General features: G+C 35.5%; 3 protein-coding genes across 4 annotated transcripts in view; all 3 read left to right on the forward strand.

The window, feature by feature from the left end:
- Positions 1 to 28,000, forward strand: part of LOC142343854 (glutamine--fructose-6-phosphate aminotransferase [isomerizing] 2-like) — a 404,375-nt gene that overhangs the window by 89,570 nt on the left and 286,805 nt on the right. The window lies entirely within an intron of this gene.
- Positions 2,280 to 17,274, forward strand: LOC142343786 (uncharacterized). Its single transcript, XM_075395200.1, has 2 exons — positions 2,280 to 2,746; positions 10,318 to 17,274. Exons 1-2 carry the CDS (start codon positions 2,384 to 2,386, stop codon positions 17,272 to 17,274), a joined length of 7,320 nt encoding a protein of 2,439 aa, XP_075251315.1. The 5' UTR covers positions 2,280 to 2,383.
- Positions 17,330 to 27,810, forward strand: LOC142343802 (uncharacterized). The gene is made up of 3 exons (XM_075395201.1): positions 17,330 to 18,156; positions 23,892 to 24,271; positions 27,476 to 27,810. Exons 1-3 carry the CDS (start codon positions 17,330 to 17,332, stop codon positions 27,727 to 27,729), a joined length of 1,461 nt encoding a protein of 486 aa, XP_075251316.1. The 3' UTR covers positions 27,730 to 27,810.

Consider the following 28,000-nt stretch of genomic DNA (forward strand, 5'->3'; position numbering starts at 1 on the left):
ATATACAATTTAATTTAGACTAATACAGACAAATTTATTTATATACTGTAATTTGCCCTTTTTTAAGCCCTTGGAACTTACTTTCGGAAACTTTAACTACACTTACACTAATTCGTCAGTGTCTTGCACATAACACTTTTATAGAGGTTTAGTGTAAAACACTGACGACACAAAGCTACATACATTTACAGAAATCATTCAATGGATTTCACAAAGCATGAAACACGGTTCTACATCCTTTAATTTTAATTATTTTCCAATTCTTAACTTTGTTAGTCAAAACTGTATTTTGTGGAATATACTTACATGCCTAATCGATGATTAAATGCAAATATCCCTTCGACAAAAATTGGGGTTAATTTATTTATTCGAGGGCAATTGATTCTGATTTCGATAAACTAGTTCTAGATCCTTAATGAGATACACCCGATTGGAGCGTTTTTTGGATAGGTAGCCAATTTTGGCTACCTAAGACTTGATATAAATAATGGAAATATAATTGATTTCAATTAGCACATAAATGATAAAACTATCAATTGAAACTGATATTATGTATGCTTGCTTCTACTGAGTTGCTAAAATTTGACGAATATTGAAATGAACTCAAGGAGTTGCAAGGTGACCTTCGTAGGCTCCGATGCCAGATTGGACCCAAAAAATTTTTGGCCTAAAGAATTCATTATTTGTATTGAATGTGTTGTTTTCCTAATTTTTTATCATGTCCATTAAAATTCGCGCAATGTTCTTGAAATAGTTTATTTTATGAAAATAACTCTCCAAAATTAGTCTCTGAAATTTAAATTTAGTCTGGTGAAATTTTTAAAAATAAGTTTTTGCAGGGATTTTTGTGATAATAAAAAGAAAATGAATTTTCGATTTTCTCACTCAATATTTATTGTGCATTTTAACTTTTTGAGATAGCTGTAATTAAAGTGTGTTGTGTTAACTATGAAAAAGTAAACACCTTGTGTTGATTATAACGCCTTCTTATATAAATTCATGAATAAATTTGGCATCGTATCAGAATATAGAGGAGATTTTTGTGCAACGAAGGAAACTAACAATTTTAAACTCCTTATGTTAAAAATTCCGTAAAAAAATAAACAACTTGTTTTGATTGTATAGAAACTTTGTTTAAAATGCTCATAAAGATTTTTCTGTCTTTAATTGACCAACGAGGGTTTTGCAAAAATTGAAACTAAATTAATTATATAGTTGCCATATATTGAAATCTAGCTGGACGCTCAGAGGGGATATTTGTGAGAAAAAGTAGAAACAATTGAATTATACTCTAAACCAGATCCGTCCATTAATATAGTTTTGATGCACTTTATCGGGTAAAGCACAAGTTATTTTGATGTATCTGTTCCCTTTTGTTAGTTATAGAGAAAATTGTTGAATTTAATCACGCAAATTGTGGAATCTAATGTTTCGGCTAGGGGAATCTAATTACTTTTGCGTGTGAAACACACTTACACTAATCCGTCAGGGTATTCTGCAAAACGCATTTGTGGAAAACACAGACATAATCCCCTCATAATCCAATCTAAGCCATGTAGCAAACGTACGTGTATTGTAAAGAACGGATGTATTAGGATTGCGTTTGGAATCCACTTGCACAAATCGGTCAACCTTATTTTAGATTTTTTCCGTTTGCGTCCACCCCCACTACGTTAGGCAACCCACCCTTTTACTGAGATGGTGTCATAGGTTCGATGCTCATAGTATCGTAAAAATATGGCAAATGCCTTGGCAAAATATGGCAGATCGTAAAAATATGGCAAATGCGCTTGGGTGATGAAATCTGCACCAACTAAGCTGTTTATGCACAAAGGAGAACTCATTTGCTTGGAAAAAGTGTGCCTCTGTGTTAGCAGTGTTTTTAGGTAAGAATTGTTGAATCTCCCTGGGGGGGGGGGGGGGTAGGGAGGGTGTTTGGTTGGGTGAGTTACGATGGAGGAAAAGTTGGCAGTACAAGAAATCGAATGATAAAAACCAACAGGACTATTAAAATTGGTATCAGTTAAAAACTAAATCAGGTATTTAAAAAAATTCAAATAATCATAATTGATGCCATATTTGAAAAATTTTTCTGGTGCGCTAAGCATCATTTTTATTAGCGTCCAGAAAGAGTAAGCATCAACTGCAAAGGGAGATACTAATGAATTATTTTAATTAACTCAATTATTGATCCAGATATTATACTTCAACTAATAACTTAACGTTTTTAAATTTTTGCTTGAGAATGATAAATCGTTAATTGTAACTTTCGAGGAAACAGTTCAAAATTTACGCAGAGTACTTCTGTGTGAAGTTCGTCATTCGGCACTATTTGACATCTCAACTTGGATCCGAAAAAGGAACGGTGGCCTACAAAATCATAATGTTGACTGCTTTCATCTCCCTATGTGATCAAAAAGCCGTGTCGAGTGATGTTGACATAGGAATTCAATTATGCACAAAAATTGCTCGAAGACTGGAAAAGTTGGAAGCGATGACCAAACAGCTAAGGGAAAGTTTTTCAATCGAATTGAGAACCCTACTGGAAAAGGGAGCAAAATCGGTCATCGATCTCCGAGGCAAACTGGACACCGCGTGGGCAGAGTGCCAAAAAATTTGTTCCAAGTCCAATCATTTTCTAGTTTCTCAACCCACCGACGAAGAGCTGGCCAATCAAACCAAACTGGATTTGGAACAACTGAATAGCTGGATAAACAAAATTGATAAAGATATTAACAGAAAACAGGTGAGTTGTCGGCTATATCAAAAAATTCTTCTATTTTCTCGGCAGTTGAAAAATTGAACTAATAACCGAACGATATTTTTCAGGGTACAGTTTTTCCAACTAGCGGATTTGTGCCGTGATTTTTTCACTCGACAGGGGAGAACGAGTAAGGAATGATCAGAATTTGGAAGAAAACAGAATCAAAATGCTGTGACTTTGTGCTGTTTTAATATGGGAACTTGCCCAGGGTGAGTTTTACCCCTGAGAACTTTTTTTGAGTTATAGACTTGCACACTTTTTTGCTGTTTGTCTTTGCAAGAAACAGTTGCAATAATTATAATAATTAAATTTCATCTCGAAGTCAACAGTTTTTGATACAATTGTTTTTATGCTACGATTTCTAAATTTTTCAAACGGTGAGCTGTAGAATTGATTTGACTCAAAATGTGTGAAATCCTAGAACTAAAGGTTAAAACTTATTTTTAAGAAAGAAACTTTTGACACAATAGGAATTATCTTTGTTCCAACACAACTCTTTAAGTTTTTCGAAATCTTTTTTTTTGCTCTGAGAAAAAGTTTTCCTTGTTATCAATAAAATACTTTGAAGAACAGATCTATAAACCAATTAATTATAAACCAATCAATTAGTTTGCAATTTAAAACGATCATGAGCAGGGGTATTCAATCGCAAAACGTTCAGACAATGACTACTCGAAAAAAAATCAACCATTTTTTTTAATTTGACAATTACAGCAAATTGGGAAATTTTCATGCGGAGCAGTTGAAATGCTGAAAAACAGAGTAAAGTTTAAGGAATGAAAATACTCCTCTTGAGCAGAATTTCGAGAAAACCAGAGAGATAGAAATTAATATTTTCCTACTATTAATCTACTTAGTCGCTTTAAATTCAAGTAACCTTCGCTGAAAAAATTTCTACTAATGCATTAGAATTGAACCTCAAAATTAAAAAAAAAGACAGTAAATACAAAGAAATGTTGACCTTTTAATGATACATTATAATAACTCCTTGTCTTTTCTTTAAGGATGTTTTTATTTCAAAATCCCTGCATTGTGCGCTCTTTATGCGATTTCATTTACATATCTATTATCTCATGCTATTGATATCCGTCTAATGCTATGTACTGGATCAAGTTTCCGATCAATTGGAAACCAGTAAAGATAAGAAACAATTTAGGAAATGAAAACAATCGGGAAAAATTGAATGTTTTTCGACGCTCTCAAGTAATTTTTTCCCTGATAATGTATATTTGTAAAATGTTATTGAAACCATTCCGTAAGCTAACTGAAAGATATAGATTAGTTATAATTTTCCATACTCATTTTTTTCTGAGCTGTCAAATTTTTCAAAAAACCACGCTTTGATAGTTTGGAAGATATTTTTTGAAGTTCAGCATATGTGGAAATGGAAATAAACTGAAAGAATTATATCAAAAGTATTAACCTGTTATTTCTCAGAAATTGCAACTTGCAATAGAACCAAAATATAATGGCTAAGTAAGTTTGGACTTAATGAGCGGTTTATTCAACGAATATTGATCGTGATATGTAATGCCAGTTCTGATTTTGTTTCATTTGAACAGATTTTGAAATTCTTATAAAACTTAGATTTCTAAAACTTGAATAGATGTCATATTTTAAAATTGGTATAAAATGGTTTCACTCTTGTGAGCTTTTGGGACTTTTCACATCAGATTAATTTTAAAATTAGATACAGACTTGATTATATCTCTTTTGTTTACTTTTGAGGATAAATACCGAATGATTTTTGCACTTTTTCAGAGCTTTTTTTAATCAAACTTTTTGAGTGAAGTCTTTTTTTTCTGTTGGAAAGACAGAGAGTTCCTAGCTAGATTTCTGCGTAATTTGATATATTTTCTTAGTAGGCATAAGAACTAGAAGTTAGCTGGTGTAAACTAAATTTTTTTAAGTATAAGTTTATGCCCGCTTTTTGTAAGTTAGTTAAGGCGGAAGGTCTTCAAGATAGTTAAAGTAGCCTAGAGAGATAACTTATAGAAAGACAATAATTAGGAATTGTATTGAAAATTGTTCAGCAATAAGTTGCAATAAAATTTAGTCAAGGTTTCATGTACTAATGTTCCTGCTCTAATTCCAGAAGATCGGACTGTTTTTTAGCTAAAGGTTATTGTTCATTTTCCAGTTTTATTTAAAAATCCAAAAAAAACAAAGTCTGATCCTTCTGTCTTTTTCTGGTTCTCATGAAGTAATCTTTTCAGCAGTTGTTCTATATCACGTGTTCAATAGTTATTGAATTGTTGTGATTTCTGTCAAATTGAGCCAGAGGAATCATCCTGACTGATTGGAATACATTAGAAGACTAATATAGGAATCCAATTAATTACATAAGGAAGAATTGAAATACTTTCCTTTTTCTCTAACCAGAAAATTCAGCTGCCTTATTAGTTCGAATCCTACATTTGACCAACTTTCACTTATTCTAGTTTTATAAGAATTCTGCAAATAACAAAATCGTCAAATTAGTAGATTAAACAGTGAGTGGAAAAATTACCAGCAAAGTGCAAAATGAATATCTAGTTTGTATTGTTGTTTTGTACAAAAAATGTTTTTACGAATTTTGATTTTTTGTCCTGTGGGAAGAGCGCCATGCTATATAATGATTTTTTTTACAAACAAATGGCACAATATTAGGAACCCTAATTAGGATCTTCCTAATTATAGATATTTTGTATTAATCGAATCCCCCAAATAGAGATCACTTTCCTTTTTTATTATTTCAAATGTTCTCTTTTATAGAATTGCATTAAAATCAAGCTTCAAAGAAATTGAGCCTCGAGGAGTCACACTGAATGTTTGTAAAACAAAGAAGTTGGTCTTGATGTATGTCCCTCAATTTTTTTAAAAAAATGTTTTGTGAACTTAAAATAACAAGTTTTGAGCAATTTTTTCCAACTGTAGCAAAAACTCAAGTTTTGCATCGCTTTTTGTGGTGAATTCAATATTGTTGGAAACTTGTTTCTTATTTTTGTCCAATGCAAAAATTTTAATCATTGAATTCTTGTTGTTACTAATGGCAAATCAAATTTGAGGTAATGGCTTTAGCAGAGTTCAATGTTTTTTGCATGCGAAGGCTGTATGGAGACAAAAATTCAATTAAAAAAACAGTCAACCTATTGCAATACAGTGCAAACATGCCTTTGAAAACTGGCACGGGCGAGAACCAATCTCTCTAATACATTGTCTTAAAAGAATTGCAAAAACTTTTCAACGAATGTCATGAACAGACCTTAGTTTTTGTAATTTTGTCGAGAGTAAGGTTTAAATTCAATTGAATAAGTTATATGGAAAATGTGCATACCAAAAAAGTACGAATTAAAAATTGGCTATTCGAAGCAAAAAATAAAAGCCAGGGGTGGAAATGCGATCGAAACTGGATCAATTTTTTTGTTATAAGGAAAAAATCAACAGAAAGTTTTCAAAAATTTTGCGAGCAGCAACTAAGCTAATTAATGGTAATACTACAAAATCGTCTTGAAAAAGATAGATAGCCTAGAAGTTGCGTTTACCTTCAAACAAATTGAAAAAACATACTTGAGTTGCACTAGTTTCAAATTTCTGCATGAGTGTGCCAAAATTTTGACAAGAATTTCAGGTGATTGAGAACTTATTGATTGCTTGTAGGGCCAGGAAAAACACAAAATTGTGGGTAGGCTTACAAAAAAGAGATGCAGATGCTCAGATTTTGGAAAATAACGCTTTTGAAAATTAGTAACTTTTTAATCGTTTTTTCTAGATTCACGGGCATAGTTTTTCTCGTGATTAAGTTGCAAAAGGTACACTCATGTGCAAAACTTACACTTTGAAATTTCTTTGGACATCAGCGACAAAAATATCAATTAGTCTATATTTCTCAACAAGGATGCTCGTTAATGTGCGTTCGCACATGATGTTCCGACCCGAGCTCATCTACACTTTTGACAATTGTCAACCAAATGAAGAGATAATAAAAATAGATGTTTGAGTTTATAAACCTAACTACTTATTGAATTACATAATGCCATGCCTCATTACAGCGCTGACGAGATCTGTCATTGAAAAAAACAACGAGAAAAAATCAAACAACAAAAGAAGCAAAAACAAAATTTTCACGACAAAAACTAAATATCTAAATTTGAACGCACCTTGTGACAACGCCAAAATGCAATCATACTAAACCTTAACTGCACAAATTTACTTTGTCCATACTATACAGCAGATGGCTATTTTCCTTCATGAGACTCGGTAACAAAGTCGACTTAAGGAAATAATAAGGCGAAACTGAAAAATCAATCAACTTGTTTTATACCAAATAATTTATAAAGTCTTAAAAATCATTAGCTTTTAACGAAATAGTTCTTAATAAATTTACTAAACATTCATTATGAAAACAATAGTACCTGTCGTTAGTTAGATTAAGCCATAGGAACGGACTACAGAAAATGAAAAAATCAAAAAAATTAAACGATTTGCGAAAACACAAATTATTGAAGCCATTAAAATCATTAGCTATTATCTGAATACTATGTATTCTTCCTTCCATTTTCATTCATACTAATGCAACTCAAATTATACTGAAAGATTAAATCAGTGCATTTGGGCCACATTTGAAAGTTATTGGGATCTGTTATTACGCGAATGTGGTAAAAGAAGAGAAAAAGATACACAAGTACACCACTAAAACTTTTATTTACACGCATATTGTCCACAAACAAAAAATCAGTTACGACACGATATCACTGGACATTTAATTTTTTCGAATACAAGAAATTGAATGAGACCTCTCAATGATGAGATTAAGCTAAAATTTGACAAAAAAACAACAAAAACCGAAAAGTTCAAAAAATCATTGAAAATGTATAATGTGTAAAAAAAAATTGAGCGAGAAAAGTGTCGAAGCCATTAAAAATAACTTTTCGACAATGACTTTTCTATCTGTCTTTATTTTTTTAAAAGCTTAAGATTCTGTTTTTCAATATGACTTCAAAATATCAATAAATATGAACAAATGCATTAAAACCATGAAATTTCTGAGAAAACCGTTAGTATCAACGCCATTAAACTCAATTGCTTTTAGCGAAAGGCAATAAAAGCGCTCGATGGGAGCATAGGAGTTATTCCTCGATGGGATGACAAGGTTGTTTGTCATTGACAAGTCATCGATACGATGAGACATTACAATAAGTCATTGACTAAGAAAACAACAACAAACAGGCATAAACTAAAAACTCAGTAGAAAAGTGCGAGAAGAAATTGTCGAAGCCATTTAAACCATAAGCTTTTTTTTGAAAACCTTATCTATGATCCATTGAAGGTCCTCTCTAAGCCAATTGGGACTAACATTAAGAGGATAGTATGATGAGATTTCAGAAGGAAGAACCAAAAACAAATCCAAAAATGTTCCCAATGTCCAAAAAATTATGAAAACTCGCGCAACGATTTTAGCAAACCAATAGTTAGAAGATAAAGCCACAAATTAGTTTATTTATGTTGAAGTAGGAAATAAAAAGTTCCAGTAATTACTGAGACGTACAATTCGCGAAGATAAGTAAACGATTGGTTAATATTCAAAAACTTAATTTTGATTAAACTTTTCGAAAAATTAATTTTGAAGTCTTAACAGCCATTGAATTCAATAGCTTTCAACAGAAGTCAAAAAATACGCTCAGTCATAACCCGCTAGAAGGACAAAGATGTTTGTCATGCATGGATAATCAATAAGATATCACAATAAGTCTTATGACTATGAGAAACACAGAAACCAATAGTTCATTAGAAAAATGCGAGAAGAAAGTGTCGCAGGCATTTAAACCATATCCTTTTATCTGAAAATTTTATCTATGCTTCATTTAACGTCTTTTCAAAGCCTGGAGTTATCGAAATTGGTGCTATCAATATTAAGTTAATGTGATAAGATTTCAACAGAAACCAAAAATACAAAAATATCCAAAATATTATTTTTTTTTGAAACTTTGTGGCATTGAAGCCATTAAATCAGGAGTTAGAAAAAAACGGTAACCAAAATAATTTAGATTGCTGTAGAAAGAAAAGAAGGAGTTCTTGTAATTACAGAGAATTTCGAAAAATTCATGAAAATAAGTTTAAAATTGGTTAATGTCCAAAAAATTTTTTTGAAAAATTGTTTTTAAAGTCTTAACCGACGATAAGTTCAATAGCTTTCACAGAAGTCAATGAATACGCTCAGTCATGACTCGATAGAAGGACAACGATTTTGTCATGGATGGGTAATGAATAAGATATCACAATAAGTCTTATGACTATGAAAACAACAACAAATACAAGCAAAACCCAAAAAATCAGTAGAAAAGTGCGAGAAGAAAGTGTCGAAGCCATTTAAACCATAAGCTTTTCTCTGAATACTTTATCTATAATCCACTGAGCGTCTTCCCTAAATCAACAGGAGCTATCCAAATTTGGATAATGTGATAAAATTTCAAAAGGATTCAAAAATATGAAAATATACAAAAATTTTTTAAAATTGTTTTTAAAATCTTGTGGCATCGAAGTCATAAAACCAATAGTTGGAAGATAAAACCGCTAAACAGATTATTTTTGGTTGCAGTGGAAAGGAAGGAGATCTTGTCAGTACTGACGTTGATTTACAGTTTACAAAAAATAAGTTAATGATCGGTTAATGTTAAAAAAAAAATTTCTAAAAATTTTATATAAAGTCTTAACAGCCATTTGCTGTCCAATCAAAGCACTGAATAGCTTCTTTAATGCTCATTACGAAACCCATTGCTCTGTTGATCATTGATTCTATGCCATAGGGCTCCAGAAATTCAGTAGAACCTCAAAAAGAGAATCAAAATTTCATTAAAAATTACAAAAGCTCACAGTCGAAGCTATAAAAAACATGTGCGATTCCTTGAAAACGGGTTTTTTGTTCATCGGGCTTCATTTTACAGTAAATCAGGTTTATCATTAACCAATCATTGATATGAAAAGTGACCAGTCTCTAGGTGACCTAAAAAATATGAAGTTTTCTAAAAAAAACAGCTCTCAAATAGAATTCGAATTTTTTTATAGTAAACTTCCCTATGAGACCAGAACTAGTCTTTTAATCACCTTTCGTGTATTAGGAATACGAAATTTGTTCCTTTTGTGGCGTGAAATGTAATTTTGAATGAAAAATTTTTACAGAAAACATCATAATTTGAAGAAAAATTACACTAAAAGTGAACGATATCATACCAAATATCACGTGTTCACACAAATCTTCAATCCTCGATAACTCCTCGAAAAATACGAAATTCAAAAAAATCTTTTTAATTTCAAATTATAGGCTGGACGAGCTTTTTAATGATACCACTCACATTTCTCTACGATGAATATATCGATCGGCCAAAATTGACTGAACAAAAAAAAACCCATTTGAGTATATAGTTCCTTCCCCCACAAGTGGGGTCGGAACAATTATCTCTGTTACTAATTTTATAAGAAACGGTTTAGATGTATTTTGCAGAAGCCATCCTATCGATAAAAGTTAGTAGGTAATTGGTCTTCTTAATGTTTCAGAATTATCTTAATTGTTTTAGAAATCTAGAGTCCGACTTCTAGATGCGAAACATCTGCCGCAAAAAGTCTTCCGATCGCGAAATGTTGAAAAACTGAGAATTTTGCCCAACCAATTGAACACGGACCTTTTAGATTTTTCAAGCATACAGCAATTGCATGATACTGAAAAATGGGTTAGAATTAACTGTGCGAAAGACGCTGAACAAATCAATGCCTCCTCAATCGAAGAAATTTGGACATGCTTCCATAGATATTTTAATGCGACATCCAAACTGTACAAAAATAACCCTGAATTGTTCAGTATTTTAATACTAACTTGTTATTCGTTCGTTGTCATTTTGGACAAAAAGACCAAAGCGATGGTGCCGATGGTTGCAAACCATGGCTTAGACATTGATACTAAGGTTCTCAAATATTTACTTCTACCTCTTAGCGAACAAAATTCACAACTTGATCATGTTGAAAAGTACCTGAACGAGAGATTTAAAGGTGCCCGTAATGAACTGGAAACCCTTTTGGAAAACCCTGCGAGTGATAACTCATTAGACGTTCTCTACGCCAGCCAAGATCAGAAAATGCTGGATGTTCGTGAACAAATTCAGTCGACAGCAAGAAATGAGGAAGAAAAGAAGAAAAGTGAAGTCAAACGGGAGCGAGAGAAGTATTGGGCTCTAATTCGGGGAACGCGAGACCTTCAATGTGAGTTTGTAAATGTCAGAAGGTGGTCAGGTTATCGCGGCTGGTGTCAAGAAACCGAACATTCTGATAAATGCAAGTTATGTCGTTTGGAAACGGAGGCGAAATCTATGAGAGTTAACTGCTATAAGCAGCCATTACCGGTTTCAAAATCGGGGCAGTTAGCTGTCGTTTTTGAACTTTTATGTCCTGTTGAGGTGCGAGTTCTGAGAACCGCTGTTCATCTTCTGAAGTGTGACGTGACGGGTTTCCTGAAAAAGGGATCCCGCTGCGGCCGAGGTTTCTGGTCTGATCTGGAACCTCTGGCGATGTATAAAACCAACAGATTGAATTGCGATGTAACCAATTGGGTGGCTCTAACAAGCACATCCAAGATTACCACGTATTGTGGATCTGAACACCCTACTGAAGAAATGTCTGATTTCATTGTTGAGAACCAAGATGAAATCTTATTAGGGTACGTAAATCAAGAAGACATATACCTTTCAAAAGAGTTCAAACAAAATCAGGACTTCATTGAGGAATTCCAAGACAAATGTGTCATGCAAGCCCAAGGGTCTTTCAAAAGTCTGCAGTGGTCAATCAGAAACAGTACTCACACGGACAATCAAGTCATCTGTCGCCAAAATGAGTGTCCGCCTGATATTTCGCTACGTGAGTTCAGAGTTTTTGGCTGCGTTCGAGCGGGATCTAAAATCCAGTTGCGGAACCTTGTAGCTGCTTTACACGCAAACGCTCTTCCGTGGTACAGCGAGGATGTGTTAGCTTTGGTTTGTCAGGTTTTGTGGGAGGCTGGAAGTCTGCTCACGTCTGAATCCAGGAAAAATGACCGGATGATTGCGGAAAACAAGGATTCATGTAATGTTGATGCAACACGTGATCAAAACGTGGAATATCTCAATGATGATTTTGTTGTCGATATTTTGAGAATACTAAATGCACAACTAACTGCAATACAAGATAACTGGGGTAAAAACTTATCACTTTTGTGTCTAGTAATTTTCGGATGTCGATTAATCGAGCTTTCAAATTTGGAGCTCAAAACAGAAATTGCTCAATTTCTGTTTCTAGCTAGAACAGTCGGTTTAAAATGGTGTGAGAGCATCAAAGATAAAATACAACAACTTGAAACTGTGAATTTTAATGTCGATTCCTTGCGGCAAAAGTTAGCTCAAGTTGCGTTGACTATTTCCTGCTCTTTCGCGGTGAGTGAAGATAACCTAAAATTTGTGCTCAATAGCAGCGAGCATGCTATCTCTTGGCTCAAATCTCAGAATACAGTTGCCGATAACGTATCTCTTAACGATAGAACCGCTGCAGATCTCAAATTTATTACAAAACTGATCCAAAAGTCTTGGAAAATTGGACTGAACATTAAAGTTGCTCTCATGACAGTTTTAAACGACAATACTGACTTGATGAAAGAATTCATAAGTGGGCAATACAGTCACGTGAACATAACTGGGAATGCCCGTGAAATGACATCGTGGAAATCAATGGCTATTGCCGATCCCTGGCTCAAATGTGAACTATCCGGCGGAGAACATATGGCTCTGCACCCTTTATCAGGAATGTTTCTATTTAACAACGACCCAGTTCAGCGTCTGCCCCTGGCTATTACGTCACACAAGGACTACCAACGCATTTTTGGCTCCGCAGTTTTGACAGTTGCAACTTGCGGGACTATCGGCAGCTACGTTACAGCTAATACTATTAATGGTGCCAACTTTGAGCTTAAAATAATTGACGCGGGTTCACTCCTCGTAACGAAACGAATTGGATCTCAAAAATCATTTTACGTGCCTCCAGAAACTTTTGTTGGTCACATTCCCTACGAGCTGAGACAGTTCAGTCATTGGGTTGAATTTTCTACAAGTGATAACCCGTGTCGAGTTGAATTTCACCCAATAACTGTGTTCGATATTGATCATGCTAGCGTTCAACCCTATAAACTGGAACAATTTGAAAGCCACTGGAGCTTAACTCGGGTTCAAGACGGCGCACTTTTGCTCGAGCGCTCAAATAAACTTTTTTCGCAGTTGCAAAGTAAAATCTTCAAGTTCATAGAAATTGACGATAGAGTCCACATTTTTTTCAGCGCCAAAACGGGAGTTCTTGCTACCTTACCCCGTCTAAACTTGTCTTTTGTACTCCGCGACAACTTACTTCAATCAGTTGAATTTCCTGGGTTCAAAGTAGCGCAGAACCAGACGCTGGGTACCTTGATAGGCTTGGAAAACGGAATCGTCTTGGAATCGGGAAACGTTAAAAAATTTCTTGTTCCTCACGGAAATTTGAAAGAGCAGCTCCTCGAAAATGGTCATGTAAACATTCAGATTGAACTTGATAAGCTCCATTCACCTCCTCTTTTCGAATACTGCGTTGATGAAAATTTGAGACGGTTGTCGCCTCCTCCAAGTCAAGTAGCGTGTCTATACCTCGCCCTTCTTCACATGAAAACAGCCTACCCCTTAGAAGACCCTTTCACAAACTTAACTGGCCTAGAAATGGCGCTGTACATACTCGGCAGAGGTCAAGTGATGTCTTGCGAGCCTTTGAGTCCTAGAGCAAAACAGCTTTTGACCGAACTTGAAAACTGCTGTCCACAAAAACGGCTCTTTCGCAACAAGTATAAAAAACTTGCAGAAGTTGAAACTTTTCCATCGATTCCCTCTTACTCCATGTGTACCATCGAGTCTCTAAGAATTTACTGTGAAAGAATTAGAGAATACAGCCAGTCTTTTGAGGCCCTGTTCCCACATCAGACGGGATCCCAGAACCGACAATCTGGTAATAAAAACGTCTCCTGTATTGAAAGTGAGGACCTGGATTGCAGAGCCTTGTATAGAGTTAAAGATACAATGAATGCGGTTAACTCAAAGGACTGTGACCTCAAAGAATTGAGTAGATCTGAAACTAGTAACCTCACCGAACCCCTGATAGCGAGACGGCCGGATCCGATCAATGAATTTGTTCGACTTTTCTCGAGTATGTGCAAATCTAGTCATTGGGAGCTAACAGTCAACCGTGACATAGTTTCTATCACAAAGATGGCTGTCACTTCCAAAAATCTAACTGGCTGGGGCTTCTCAAAATTGTCTCCGGGGTCCAGAATCAATTCCTGGATAAATGGCAATGCATCGAAATGTCTACTTGATCTGTATCAATTAGCCCGAGGTGGTTCTGAAACGTTTGAACATTTGCAAATGATGCTGTCGTACTTTATTTACAGCAAACAGCTAAATGTGAACGAAGCTAGTCTGTTCTGCCTCATTTCAAAACACTCTGAGAAATTCGCATCTTTGAACCCCCCGAAGTATAGTTTCTACGAAGACTTTCCAAACAGGGACAAGCCAACTGTGACAGAAATCGAAAAAATTATCAACGATCATTTTGAAGATTGTAAAAATTTTGTAGAAAAGCATTCCAGGAGAGTTGGAAGCTTTTCGAGTGAAAAACGGAATGAGCTGAGGGACAAATACTTGAAATTAAGGCCAAAAGAGAGACACGCTGCCGTGTCCTATGTCAGAGATGCTTGGCCATCGTTATATTGTAACATTCCGGGAGATTTTGAGCTCCTCGACACAAAAAGAGTTTCTGAAAAACTGTCGCACATTTTTTCAATTCGTTTCAAAAATCGTGATTTAAAAAAATTTCTTGAGAATGTGGATGAAATTATCTCTAATCTCCCTAAAGTTGACTATGACGCGTTAAACATCGTAAAATTGATGCCGTTTGTCAAGAATGTTTCAAACCCTGTTCAATTTGGAACTTACGAAAAGACCCCAAACTTTTGTTGGAAAAGTAAACCCCTCTCCGATATTCGAATTGAAACTATGACCAGAAGCTTTACGAGTTGCAACGAAGTGGGGATAATCCCCAAGCTATTATTGCAGTCAGAAATGAATGAGTTCAAAGCCTGTCAAACAAATGCGACAACTAATGAGTTCTCAAATCTTGATCAAATTTCATCATTATTTGCTGATGATAACGGAGTTATTGACGCAGTGAGCAATGACTTCAAAGAACGATTCCTTCAAAGTTGTCATTTGTTTGACAAACAGAAAGCAGAATTATCAACAAACTGGATCCCTAGAATTGAAGAACTACATGCAGAGATGACACGTGCTGAGGACGAGGTAAATTTTATGGAAAATGTTATACGAAAGAACTTAGAACCAGAGAAAGATAATTTCGTCAAAATTGCCTTGAAGAGATCTGGAATCGTTTCCAGGTGTTCATTTCTTTTGCTTGTCTCTTCATTCGCAGACAGAGATCCCGAATGTGTTGATAGTACTGAGGATGGTCCCTTGAATCTACTAGGAGCGCTTCTGGTCAAGTGGACTGAAAAACAAAGACTTCAACGATGTCTTCGTCATTTGCAAAACGGAAAAACTTTTCACTTAGTGCGAGAACTGAAAAACCCTGGTCATACAAACTGGGTTCCGAGAGATCACGTTGAATGGTTAATTTTGGAAGTCGAGAATGACTTCATGATTCGACCTGTTCAAGTTGACATTGCTCTTCAAATGTTGAACCCTCCTACAGACGTTAAAAATGCAGTGATGCAGTTAAACATGGGAGAGGGTAAATCTCGGTTGATCGTGCCGATGTTAATTGCAACTATATCGCGTGAACAAAAGTTATTCCCCCAAGTTATAGTGCTGAATTCCTTGTACCCCAGTAATTGCAGCTATTTATGTGCTAAATTAGGAGGGTTGCTAAATATGAGATTGATTAGGATGCCTTTTAACAGGGATTTGCCCTTAGAGTTTTCAGAAATTGCCAATTTGGTGGATTGCCTGAAAGAACAGGAGAAAATGGGTGCTTTCATTGTTAGCATTCCTGAACATGTTATGTCTTTGCAACTAAAGGCTGTCGAGAAGTTCAAATATGGAGATCAGAAAACGGCTGAAGAGTTTAAGAAGCTTTTGACTTTTATCGAAAGCAAATTTCGAAAAATTTTGGACGAGAGTGATGATATTTTGTCTATTAAAAGACAGTTGGTGTATACAATTGGGTCTCAGCACCCTCTAGACGGACATAGTCAACGATGGAAAGTTGTTCAAAGCATTCTTCGTTCTCTGAAAAGTCATTCGAAGACTATTTTCAACTCTTACGGCTCAGAAAATGTTCTATCAACTGATGAAACTCCATCAACAGAACATATGTTCAATCATTTCCGTTTAATATCTCAACACCCTCAATGTTTTGATCAAATTTGTGATTTAATTTTGTCCGACTTCGTCAGTTGCTCTACAAATGCTGATTTAATGCCATTGACTAATAATCAAAAAATTTGCGTTACGGAATTTGTCAGATCGGAAATTTTAGACGAAGTTCAAGTTGATAATCTGGAAATCACTTTAGGCGAAAAAATACCCCCATCTGTGTTCCTTCTTCGAGGCTTCTTTGGTTTGAAAATTCTGCAACATTGTCTACAATTACGTCACAGGGTCAACTATGGCATTGGTCATCATCGCCTCATGGCAGTGCCTTTCCGAGCTAAAGATATCGCGGCTGATAAAACGGATTTCGGACACCCCGACGTCGCAATAGCACTAACGCAGTTAACTTACTACTATCAAGGAATCCCAAAATTAGGCTTCGAAAAGGTTCTTCTGAAACTGTCAAGCTTAGATCTTTGCATAGCTGAGGCAATTTATGCCGAATGGGTTGCTTTTTGTGGCAGAAATTTTGTGCCTGAATCTCTTCAAAAATTTGCAGCCATTAATTCTTCAGACCAGAAACAGTTTTTGAAACTTTTTGAGTTGTTCAGCAGACACATGTTAGTAGTTGACTTCTGGCTCGAGAATTTTGTCTATGCTCAAGAGGCGCGTGAGTTCCCCCAAAAGTTGACGGCTACTGGGTGGGATTTGTGTCGCCGAGGCAAACATCCAGTGACTGGATTCAGTGGAACCAACGAAACTCAACTTTTGTTACCTCTAACTGTGACTCAATGCGATCTACCAGAACTGGAAGGAACGAATGCACTTGTCATTGACAATTTGCTCAAAGAAGAAAATCAATGCTATTATGCTTTGGAAAATTCTACTCGAGCCGAGGATATTCTTGACTTGATAGTATATGAGCAACCCCAAGTTAGGGTTATTTTAGACCCTGGAGAACTGATTTTGGAAGAGAACCAGAAATTCGTTTCGAAATGGTTGTCAAAGGTGCCGGACGCAAAAGTTGCTGTCTTTTTTGACAATAACGACAACATTATGGTGCTTGACCGGAACCAGTTTGTAACACCGTTTCACTTGTCCCCCTTTTGCTGAAGGACTTGAAGCCTGTTTGGTGTATTTAGACGACGCCCACACGCGAGGCACTGACATGCAGTTTCCTGTCGGCACCAGAGCCGCGGTTACCTTGGGAAAAGGGTTGACAAAGGACAAACTGACCCAATCATGTATGAGAATGCGGCTTCTAGGTTGTGGTCACACGCTAGCATTCTTCGCAGCTTTCGAAGTAGCTAAAGAAATCGAAAAGTTATCCAAACTACAACAAACTTCGTCTGTAGTTGGCAAAGTGTTAGCTTGGACGTTCCATAATAGCCAGGAGCAGGTTCGAGATGGTTTTGTTAACTGGGCCCATCAAGGCATTAAAGAGATTCAGAAACTAAACGCTTACCAGATATACTCAAATTCATCTGATAGAATTGGATCGCTTGAGTCATACAGCGACCAACTCATAGAAACAGATGATGCTACCTTGAATGAGCTGTACGGCAGTTGCCATGATCGATGTCTGCTCTCGGATTTAGTTGAAAAGCGATGTGAAAATTGCAGCCATTCTTTGCAACTTTTCAAAGAAGGTCTTAAAACCAGATGTGAAGTTTATGCGAGCAGTAAAGAGATATCGGCAAATATTTTGGATGAAGAACAAGAACGAGAATTGGAGCATGAACAAGAACGGGAAAATCAAGTCATCAGACCCCGACGTATGACACCACGTGACCCAAATGTTCCAGATTGTGTGAAAAAATTAGTTTCTGATGAACAATTTTCGAAGCCCGACTTCATCACATTACGGGACTGTTTGAAAAGCACTACAATTTGGAAAACTTTTTTGAGTGATTCGAAGTTGGGGTTGTGTATCTTTGGGGACGGAACCCGCATCATAGCGAGTCCAGAGTTTGCGGAAGTGCTGACCGATTTCTCGTAAGTAATTTCTCCAAATTATTAGTTCAAAATTGAATCTGCGCAAAAATTGATAGAATCCAACATTGGAGATGAAATTTGTCGCAAAGATATTAAAAAGTTCCTCAGAGAACAAAAAAAACAACTTCAACTTGATAATTTTTTTGAAGAAAAAAGCAACATCAGCGTCTTTCAGTAGTCTGTCTCTGTGCTGGCTTTCAACTTTAAATTTGTATCTTGCTCTATAACTTTCCATTTTATAACATTCTATCTTTTCTAACTTTTTTCTCGGGCTTAAAATATCTTCAAAACACGTTTGGCCTTAAGCAATAATGACAGATTCTATTTTAAAAAAACAATTATTTTTCACCCTTTTTCAGGTTGAGGAACTGAAATAATTGACCCAATAACGCTCCTTTCCATGATCTTTAAATTCCTTAAAATGGACGACTAGCACTTTTAAGACGATGTCAAAATTAATGAAAATAAGGATCGATAACAGATTAATTTTGAAAATGTTTGAGTAAACGCTAGATTGAAGTGCAAACTACACAACTAGATGCTTGCAGAACTCTTCATGTTCAATTAAAACAAAAATTAGAAAGGTCAGTAAATAGATCAAACTGGCCTTCTTCGTTTCAAAATAGATGATTTTTTTAAAATACTAGGCAAATCAGATGTTCTGTAATCAATGTCTTGCTTTTATGTAAACGCAAAAGTTTCTTAAATCAATGGTTGCTTGTCTTTCTACGCAACCATGCAATCAACTATTATTTAAAAAAATAACAAAGGAGTTTTTCCGATCAAAAGCAAAAAACTTGAGAACTAAGAGAAAACGGGCAAAGTTTCGAACGATGTGTACGTCTGTCTATTTTTAGCGGAAGAGCTACAAAGATCTTTTTATGAGAAAAGAGAGCCCTACAATTACATTTAGATTAACAGCTTGCAGCGTTTAAAGTGAAATTGAAGAAAAATTTAAACCATAAAAATAACGGGCTTTCAATTTTTTTCCGCCCCTCTTGAGGGGGGGAGGAACTATATACTCAAATGGGTTTTTTTTGTTCAGACAATTTTGGCCGATCGATGTATTCATCGTAGAGAATAGTGAGTGGTATCATTGAAAAGCTCGTCCAGCGTAGAATGCGGAATAAAAAGATTTTTTGATTCTCTTTTTTACAGGGAGTTATCGAGGTTTAAAATTTTGTGAAAAGTATAGTGAATTCTGTAAGCTGTGTATTATGTTAGCTGTAGTATTATTGATTTCATCTCTACAGACAGAGGAGGGTTGCTGAACGAATCGATCCGAGTTTTTTCGCTATTTAATGCTAAATTTTTCAAAATTCAGACTTCTTTTTACTTTTGATTTTATTTTTAAATGCAAAAAGCATTGTTGACCATTTTGATTTAATTTTTTGGCTAAAATTTTGGCTAATTATTTCAAAATTCAGCCGTTTTCATCAAATTCATCGAAATAAGCTTCCTTAGTTCACTTTGATTAACTTTGCCTGAAGTTCACACCCAAAAACCCTTAACACAATTTTTGTAAACTACAAATGGAGCCATTCCTACTTCCTGTTCCGTTAGGAACAGTCTGGAATTCAAGTTTTATTGTTTTTTGCTAACTTTACTCTATGATTATCAAAAGCGAAGCATTTATTTTTGATGTTTTAACTAAAAAATTATCTTGATATTTAAAATTGGAAACATTTGTTGAGTGTTCTTAATTGACAAACAACATTAGCAGGGTTTGTTTTGATTCAATCTTGGACTGTTACAATCCAAAATATTTCGGAATTTAATCAGTCGATCTTTTGTTAAGAAAAATCGATCTTTTCAATGATAAATAAAAAAAGAACAGTACAAATCAAAGCTCACTGTTGATAGGTCACTTTCGCTTGCTAATTGAGCTTGTGTTCTGATTTGGGTAGATAGCTAATGGCTTTCATGACTTTGAAAACAATTGTTTTCAAAAATAGATAGAAAACATTTTTTAACCTCGCATTTCTTTTTTTACCTAATTTCGATTGTTTACCTAATTTCGTTAAATACAGGTCACATTTGACATTATTGTCGTTGAAAACAAGTACAAACGTAAAAACTATTGTTTTTACTGAATTCGTTACGAATTTACTGTCTTAGAATCAGATTTATTGCAAAAAAATACTGTTTTGATTTTTGAATTTATTTGACGTTCTTTTTGTAGACGTAAGACGTATTCTGATGAATTACAGGTCTCAGGCGCATCTTTCGGTCGAATAAACGAACTTATTTAATTATCTCATTTTGTAGCTAATGGTTTTCGTTAAGAATAATGGTTTTCGTTCGACTTAGAAATTAATTGTTTTCGAAAAATACAAAAGTATGAATAAAGTTTGCCCTTTTTGCCTTTTTTTGTCTTTTTGTAACCTATTTCCATTAATGAGAGGTCGCATATCACATTATCGGCGTTCGAGGAAGGCTCAATTGATCATTTTTGAGGGGCAAAATATGGCTTCACGGCTTCGACAGCGTTTTCTCGCAAGTTTTGATTGAACTTTTTTTGTTGTCTCTATTTGTTGTTCTTTTTGTAACCACAGAAAAAATTGAAGAATGACAAGTCTTAATGCCCTCTTATAGAGGCATTTGTGATCATAAAATATTTGGAGAAGTTCAATTAATATCTAATGGTTTTCATTAATTCGAAATTGTTTTTTTTTTTTTAAAAATAAGCGAATTTATAAAACTTTGTTGCTTTTTTGCTCTTTTTTGTCTAAATGTTACTGAGCCTAATCATCGATTGGTCCATATCTTTTCTATTGAAGCACAAATTGTTTTGTTTAGTTTCAGTTTTATCTTAGACGCTTTTGAGTTTTTTCATAAGTTTGTTTTTTCTTAAAATTGGACATAAAGTTTTCGATGTAATTAAAGTTTGTTGTTATTGTTGTTTGATTTCGTTCTTCGTCTTGGTTTGCTTTCTTAGTAATGGCTGATCTCATCAATCTTATAAGGCATTTTTAACTCCACTGAGTTATTTGTGTTGGAATTGATCCTGTTATTTATACACATTTTTTTAAATGAATTTTTGGGGGTTTTCTAACTGTTCCTCATTTGGTAGACATTTATGCCAAAAATGCGGATAAGCGTGGTCGGATTTTTATGTGTTAACGCACATTACCGATCCTCCCTGTTTTTTTAAAAAAAAAGTGAAAATCTGAATTTTTGAAGACACCATAATTTTCTTGAGGTTATTGACGAGATGGTAACGGCAACACACATTTATTCAGAAATTGAAAAACATCAGATTTTATTTAAAGTAACCTGCTTGTTTGTGACAATTTATGAAAGAAAATTTTTGAAAAGCATTTGGTGAATATTTTGCACAATCATAACTATGATTAAGTAGAGTTTTTTCTCCGAAATGAAAGAAAGCTGCTAAGAGCTGTTCCAAAGTTTCAGAAATAAAGATTTTTTTGCGAAGCGATGGTCTCAACAAAGTTCATTTTCAATAATTCAAAATAAAATGCATCATCGACACTTTTACCCGGTAAATGCTTCACCACAAACTGAAAAATGTCTTCGATAGTTTATACACGTGTTTTTGCTGAAGCTTTAGCGCATGAATTTTGTATGATACCGAAATACCAAGCTAGCTTAGTGCCAACAATTTTTTTTTCGTTTAAAATTAATATGAGAAGATACTTATAGGAACTCATTTTCAAAAAGCAGAGCTATGCTGTTTTTCTTCAGGGTTTTGATAATCCATCTTGGATCTTTTCCGTTTGTGCCCCCCCCCCGCCCAATACGTTATGCGCCCCCCCCCCCAGTTACAGAGGACGTGCCATTACATAGTAAATCATCATTTAGAAATATGCACGTGGGTCTGGGGGTGCAAATAATATGCGCCCACTAAGCTGGGGGGACACAAACGGTAAAGATCCTAAATTTTTTTCGTTTTGTTTCAAAAACTTCCATAAAAGTGGTGGTTGTGGTGCTAGAGAGTTTTTTTCACGTCGGCGACAAAGTGATCGGGATAACATATCTCAACAATTGTTCAAAATTGTTTGTTTTTGGTTAGCTAGAATCAACGTACATAAAACTTAGACTAGATTATCAAATGTCTGTATCGTTTATAAATGCAAAATTCATAATACTGACATACAATAGAAACGCTTGACATTGTCTTGTTGTAAAGAGATTCAATAACCGATTAATTGTTTCTGTTGTCATAAAGCTAGTTGGATCGCAAAATATTTTTATAATAATCAAGAGTCTTCAGAGGGTAATACAAAAATAGTCATAGATTTACTGACTGCCTCAATAATTTTTGTAAAATTGACGGTTTTTTAAATTTTTCTTTTTAGACATTTTATGATCAACAAAACTTAATTTTAGAAAACTTCCACCGAGCGATATATTAATAAAATTCAGTTGACATGCTACTTCATTAATTTTTTTGGAGAAAACAATTGAACAGAGCTATGTTAGGGTTAAAAAACTCACTTTAACAAAAAATCTATTTCAGAAAATTTTAAGTTGCCTCAAGGGTTAGAATAAATCTGACTGTCTTCAATTTACTCTAACTTACTCTAACTTTACCTCTACGTTGCTTAGTCTGGACCTGAAACTTTAAAAAAAACTTTTTCGACTGTTTAAGTCATGAAAAGACTGTCCTCGACAAATTTTTAGTTTGGAAAGAATTTGTCTGGACTTTGCGTGATATCCTCAATTTTGGCTCGAACTAAAACAACCGTCCTCGATTTTGGCTAGACAATAAAACGTGTCCTGTAATATGTCTGGACAACGTGTCCTGGAATTTGGCTGGAGGGCAATAAAAAAGTGTCCTGGAATTATAAATTTTTCACGTGCAATTTGATTGTTGACTATTGCTTATGAAGTTGTCAGCATGCATGCGATTGAGAGGAGCACGATCTAACAAAAATTGGCAGCGTTTTTTAAAAATAATTTAGGATTTTGGAAGGGAATGAGTGAACAACGCGAAAATTTTATCATGGCTAATGGGAAGAAGACCAATATAATTAAACTACCTAGTTTCATTCAGTCAACTATTGTGGCAATATTGTCCAGCTGCGATATCACTTTATCTCAAGAATCGCAAAATTTCTTGAGTCTTTTGGCAGTTTACCAAATGTTTATTAAGTTGGACTGCTTTGGTGCAATGCTGTTTAGTCTTGCACCGGTGCTGCTTCTGTAAGTGCAGAAGCAGAAATTTTTTTAAAGAAATACATATTTGCTAAGAAAAACACAGACTTTTTTTCAATCCAAGATAACTATTAAAAAACCCTGCTTTAATCAAAATGCCTGTGAAATGATTTTTACTCGACCCATTAAAAGCATTTGTGTGGACTTATGAACAGAATTAGCCTCAACTTGTACTAGGGTCCTCGACTGTGTAATTTAATTCATTATTAACCCCCCCCCCTCACCACCGCCTGGAATTATTAGGTCTTTTCATAATTTCCAGGTCTAGGCTGGGGTATCTTTTATTTAAGGCCTCACCACCTTAACCCGCATCTTCACCTTACCCGAACTCAAACTAAAATTGAACCTTCTTTCAACTTTAATTTGTATTTAGTTTTTAAACTAAAGAAATTATTGGTATATGATTGGTTTTAGACAAAAACGACGAAAGCCTTTACGTTTGTCTTCGATATCGTCGGTATGGTCGTGCTTTAAGTGTAAGAAGTCGTCCGTCGGTTTGTTCGGGTGTCTCGTAAGGTGAATTTACTTCAGCTTTATTTAGCGTGAGTCGGTTTCAGGAAGAAAGATAGCGTGAATAATGTCGCGTGCAAATCCAGGAAGAGCGGATTTCCAATATTGGACGAGTACCTTAGAGATCCGTGTTGGGTTCTTCAACACCACGCAAGTGGAATCCTCATTTTGTTGACGCCCTTTGAAGTCAATTCCCTTCATGCCCACCTGAGAAAGATGGAGCATGCTACTCTGTTCACGTACCAGCCCCACTTTCAGAGATCATCAGAATCCCTCGAACCTCTTCACCACATGCCTGGACTCTCGATTCCTCGGAGGAAGGCTTTGGAATTCAGAAATGGAACTGTCTATGCTGAGTTGAGTGTGTTCTGCGGCAACTTGTATTTCGATAACGCAGAAGAGGAAAAGTGGATTTGTAATTACTTGGGTAAGAAGTTTTTGAATAGTTTAGGAATGCTTAAATGCTATCTTTGAATGGTTCCAGTCCATCGAGACATTGGGCACCTGGGATAAGATGTTTAATTTTATGTTGACAATTTTTGCTCTTTTTCCCATTTCAAGTGTTCAAAAAGTTAGGATTTGTCTTTTATGGTTTTGGTTATTATCTCTTAGCGTTTGAGACTGTAACGCAGAACTGCCTGAGAAATAATAATTTCTCAATTTTTGAATTTAGAATTCATGAAGCTTTGTGAATTCAAAGGATTTATTAATCCTTTTAAATGACACTTAAGTATCAATAAATTGTTTTTTCATCGTTTTAAAGCATTAGAGGCCACATTTTTTTTTAACTTTTCGAAAAAATTTCTTCCGGCTTTGTTTTTGAGCGCGGTTACTATTTTTTTGTGTTAACTTCATTCTTTGTTTGACCGTGTTTGTTTCATTTTCGATCTTATGATCAGAATGGGGTATGTATGTCGAGTAATGATTAATCAAAAAAAGGGGAAGATTCATGGAAGCAAAATTATGTAAGACAAGCGGTAAATTGCGAAAAATTTTGTAAGACAAGCGCTGAATGCGGCGAAATTACTTAAATCAGGCGGTGAATGCGGTGAAAAAAGCCTTTACCGCCTGGTAGCGGTGAAATTACATAAGTTCACTACTGAATTTAGCTGTGAAATTACATAAATTCACCGCTTTGAAAAAAGTGTCCAAATTATGTAAGATAAGCGGTGAATGCGGTGTATTGTAATAGGTGTGATTGCTTTTTACAGAGTTGAGGGTGATCAAGCAAATGTATATGATTCAACAGACTCTTGACATAGCTTGACAAGATACTCTGACGTATACTTAGCTAGCTAGATGAAGCAGTGAGGAGGAAGAAAGGTCATGATAATGAAATATGCCCAAGAGAACAAGGCCAGTTTTTGGTATTAATTGTTACCACACTAAGCTTTCAAGTAATGAGATAATTTATCGAATCCATAACTTGGCCCTGTTTCTCATTACTTGCGCCTGCAAGACCCCTAGAGCTATTCCCATAGAGACAAATTTTTATAAACGTAATTTAATTGTTTGTTTTACAGCTTTTTGTGAACTGAAGTTGGACTGATGCACAATAAAAGTGATTTATCAAAATGCTAACGTGATAATCAATTTATTGATCTAGCGACACAAAAATTATATCTACTTTGTTTTTTGCAATGTTTTGTAAGCGATTTGGGCTTTTGGCGTTATACCAACGCCAAAAATGAGTGTTTTTTTGGCAAAATGAGTGTTTTGGTTTGCAGGAAAAAAATCATGGTACCAATATATTGGCACGTGAAATTGATATCTCGCGATTAGAAATCATTTCAGAAACAGCGTGACGATCAAGAATAGGTTACGTGACTCTACTTGAAGTCACTATAAGAATTTCTGGCGTTTATCGAGCACCGCGAATCGCTTCGAGATGCAAGCCAGATTTTTTAAGTGAATTTAGCAAGTCACGTAACCTTGCCTGAAACAAGAACTGGTAAGTTTGATATATGCTACTTTATACAGGAAATCACTCTAGGCATTGTAAATTCTGGCACTGAAAAGGTGTGGCATTTTAAAACTTGAAAATTGAGTGTTTTCAGTGCAAGCGGTTACGCGACTCTGCTTGAAGTCACTAAGAATTTCTGGCGTTTATCGAGAACCGCATATTGGTTCGAGATGTTAAGTCAGAACTTTAAAATGACTTTGTCAGTGTCTTGAAACCGTGCTTAAAAATGCACTGTACTCAAAATGCACCGTTTAAGCTGACGAGAATACCTTAAAGTCAAACTCTGGGTGTGTGAAAAGCAACTTCTGGCATTTGAACTTCTGGCACTGCAGACCTTCTACATTTTATCAGGAGCACGTGTGTGTTTGAATTGTGGTGTGCAAATAATAAAATAAAATTGTGAGAAAAACTGGCCTATAGTTCATGTTAAACCCTTGTTAGAGACCGTTTCTGATCCTAGTTCATCCCACTACCAAAATTTTTCTGCTCTCCAGTTTTGTTCCGATCCGCCTCTGATCATGATTTTGCGTTTTTAGGGTTAGGGGTTTTCCGTTTTTACCATTATATCTAGCCCCCCATGAAATCATAGCCCCCATTTTGGTATAATTACCATGATTGGGGGGGGGGGGGGGGGGGTATAGGTTATTTGATCACTAAGCTGGGAGGGGGGGGGGGGGCTATAATGGGAAAGACCTGGGGTTTTTAGGTAGCCGAAACCCTGTAATTTTGTGCTCAATAATGCGGTTCTGATCAAACATCATGTGCCTGTACTTGAATTAAGTTGCATCCAATTATAATGGTGGATCAACATGAAAATTGGCTTTAACTTTTTCTAGTCAATGTTGGGTCCCCATGGAGTTGGCATTGCCGTAACAAACTGTTTAGATTAGTGGCCACCGCAGGATGTTAGTTTCTGCATTCCTTATCTTAAAACATAAGAGATTTCGGTTGCCCCTCCTCCCCGCTCGTGTTATTGTAACACAAAAGTATTTACAATAACAACCCAGGTTGACCACCATAAATGTTTCTTGGATACCATACGTAAGACTTGTATGGTTGTATGGCTTCTTTGATACCATACATAAAACCTTACAAAAACTTAAAGGAGATCTCAAATGACGTCTTTTGGACCACCTAGTACAACAAATATATCGTAGTTGCCATTGGCCTTCAACAAAAATTTTTTTTCTATGGTGCCTTGGATCCCATATCCGAGACCATAGATTTTTACGGCCCATCCAAGATCATAAAACTTTTTTTGTGCAACATCTTTTTTTGACACAAAAATGATTTTAACAACGTTCTTTGCGGGTTTCAGACGATAAAAATAATGGAGATTTAAAAATTACTTGTGAAAAAAATTATATGGTGTCTTGGCTACCATTTTCAAGACCATGCCGTTTTATGGCCCATCCAAGATCACAAAACTCTTTGTGAAACTTATTTTTTAACTCCAAAAAATCTTCTACAACGCATAAGGAGATTTCACACCAAACAATGAAAGAGTAGGGGAAAGTTTAGGACGTTCTAGCAAGGAAATTATTCTATTGTTCTATCCTAAGAACACGCTTGTGCACCAACCCCCCCCCCCCCTGCACTCACGTTGAGATTCCTGTCAGCATTTTTTACAATTTTATAATAAGTTAACTGATCTGATTTGTTCTACAGGTGTAATTCCTCTTCCTCGGACAGAGGAGCAGGACGAGGCTTTCGAAGAGGGTCTTATCAGTCTAAGTGGATTTGTTCCACCCGAATGCCGGGAACTCGTACCTGGAACCGAGGAATGGACCAGTTGTCCTTTCACAGACTGCCCGAGAGACTTAGTTGTGGATTTGATCAGCATTCGAAATGTCCAGACCCTATATCCTTACAGTCACATGCGCAATCTTCTTGGAAAGATTAAACGCAACTTTCCTAGCTAGCAAATACGAGACGAGCACTTACACGAAGAGCTTCGAAACTTTTTTTATTCTTATCATTTTTAATAGCCGCCCTCATCTTCTCAGCCGGCTATTATAGTGCTCCTATTTTTTTTACTACTCGAAGAAGAGTATTGATTTTCTTAAGGTTTTTTTTTACCGGAAGTACTATTCGTTCAGACACTGTTTTGACCTAAAAGCGAAAAAGAGTAAAAATGGCGTGTGAACTAATTTTTTCTGAGCGAGAAAAGTTTTTTGATCATGCGCTGCGTTT

Source organism: Convolutriloba macropyga, chromosome 1 (genome assembly GCF_964194025.1).
Source record: "Convolutriloba macropyga chromosome 1, txConMacr16.3, whole genome shotgun sequence".
NCBI lineage: Eukaryota > Metazoa > Xenacoelomorpha > Acoela > Convolutidae > Convolutriloba > Convolutriloba macropyga.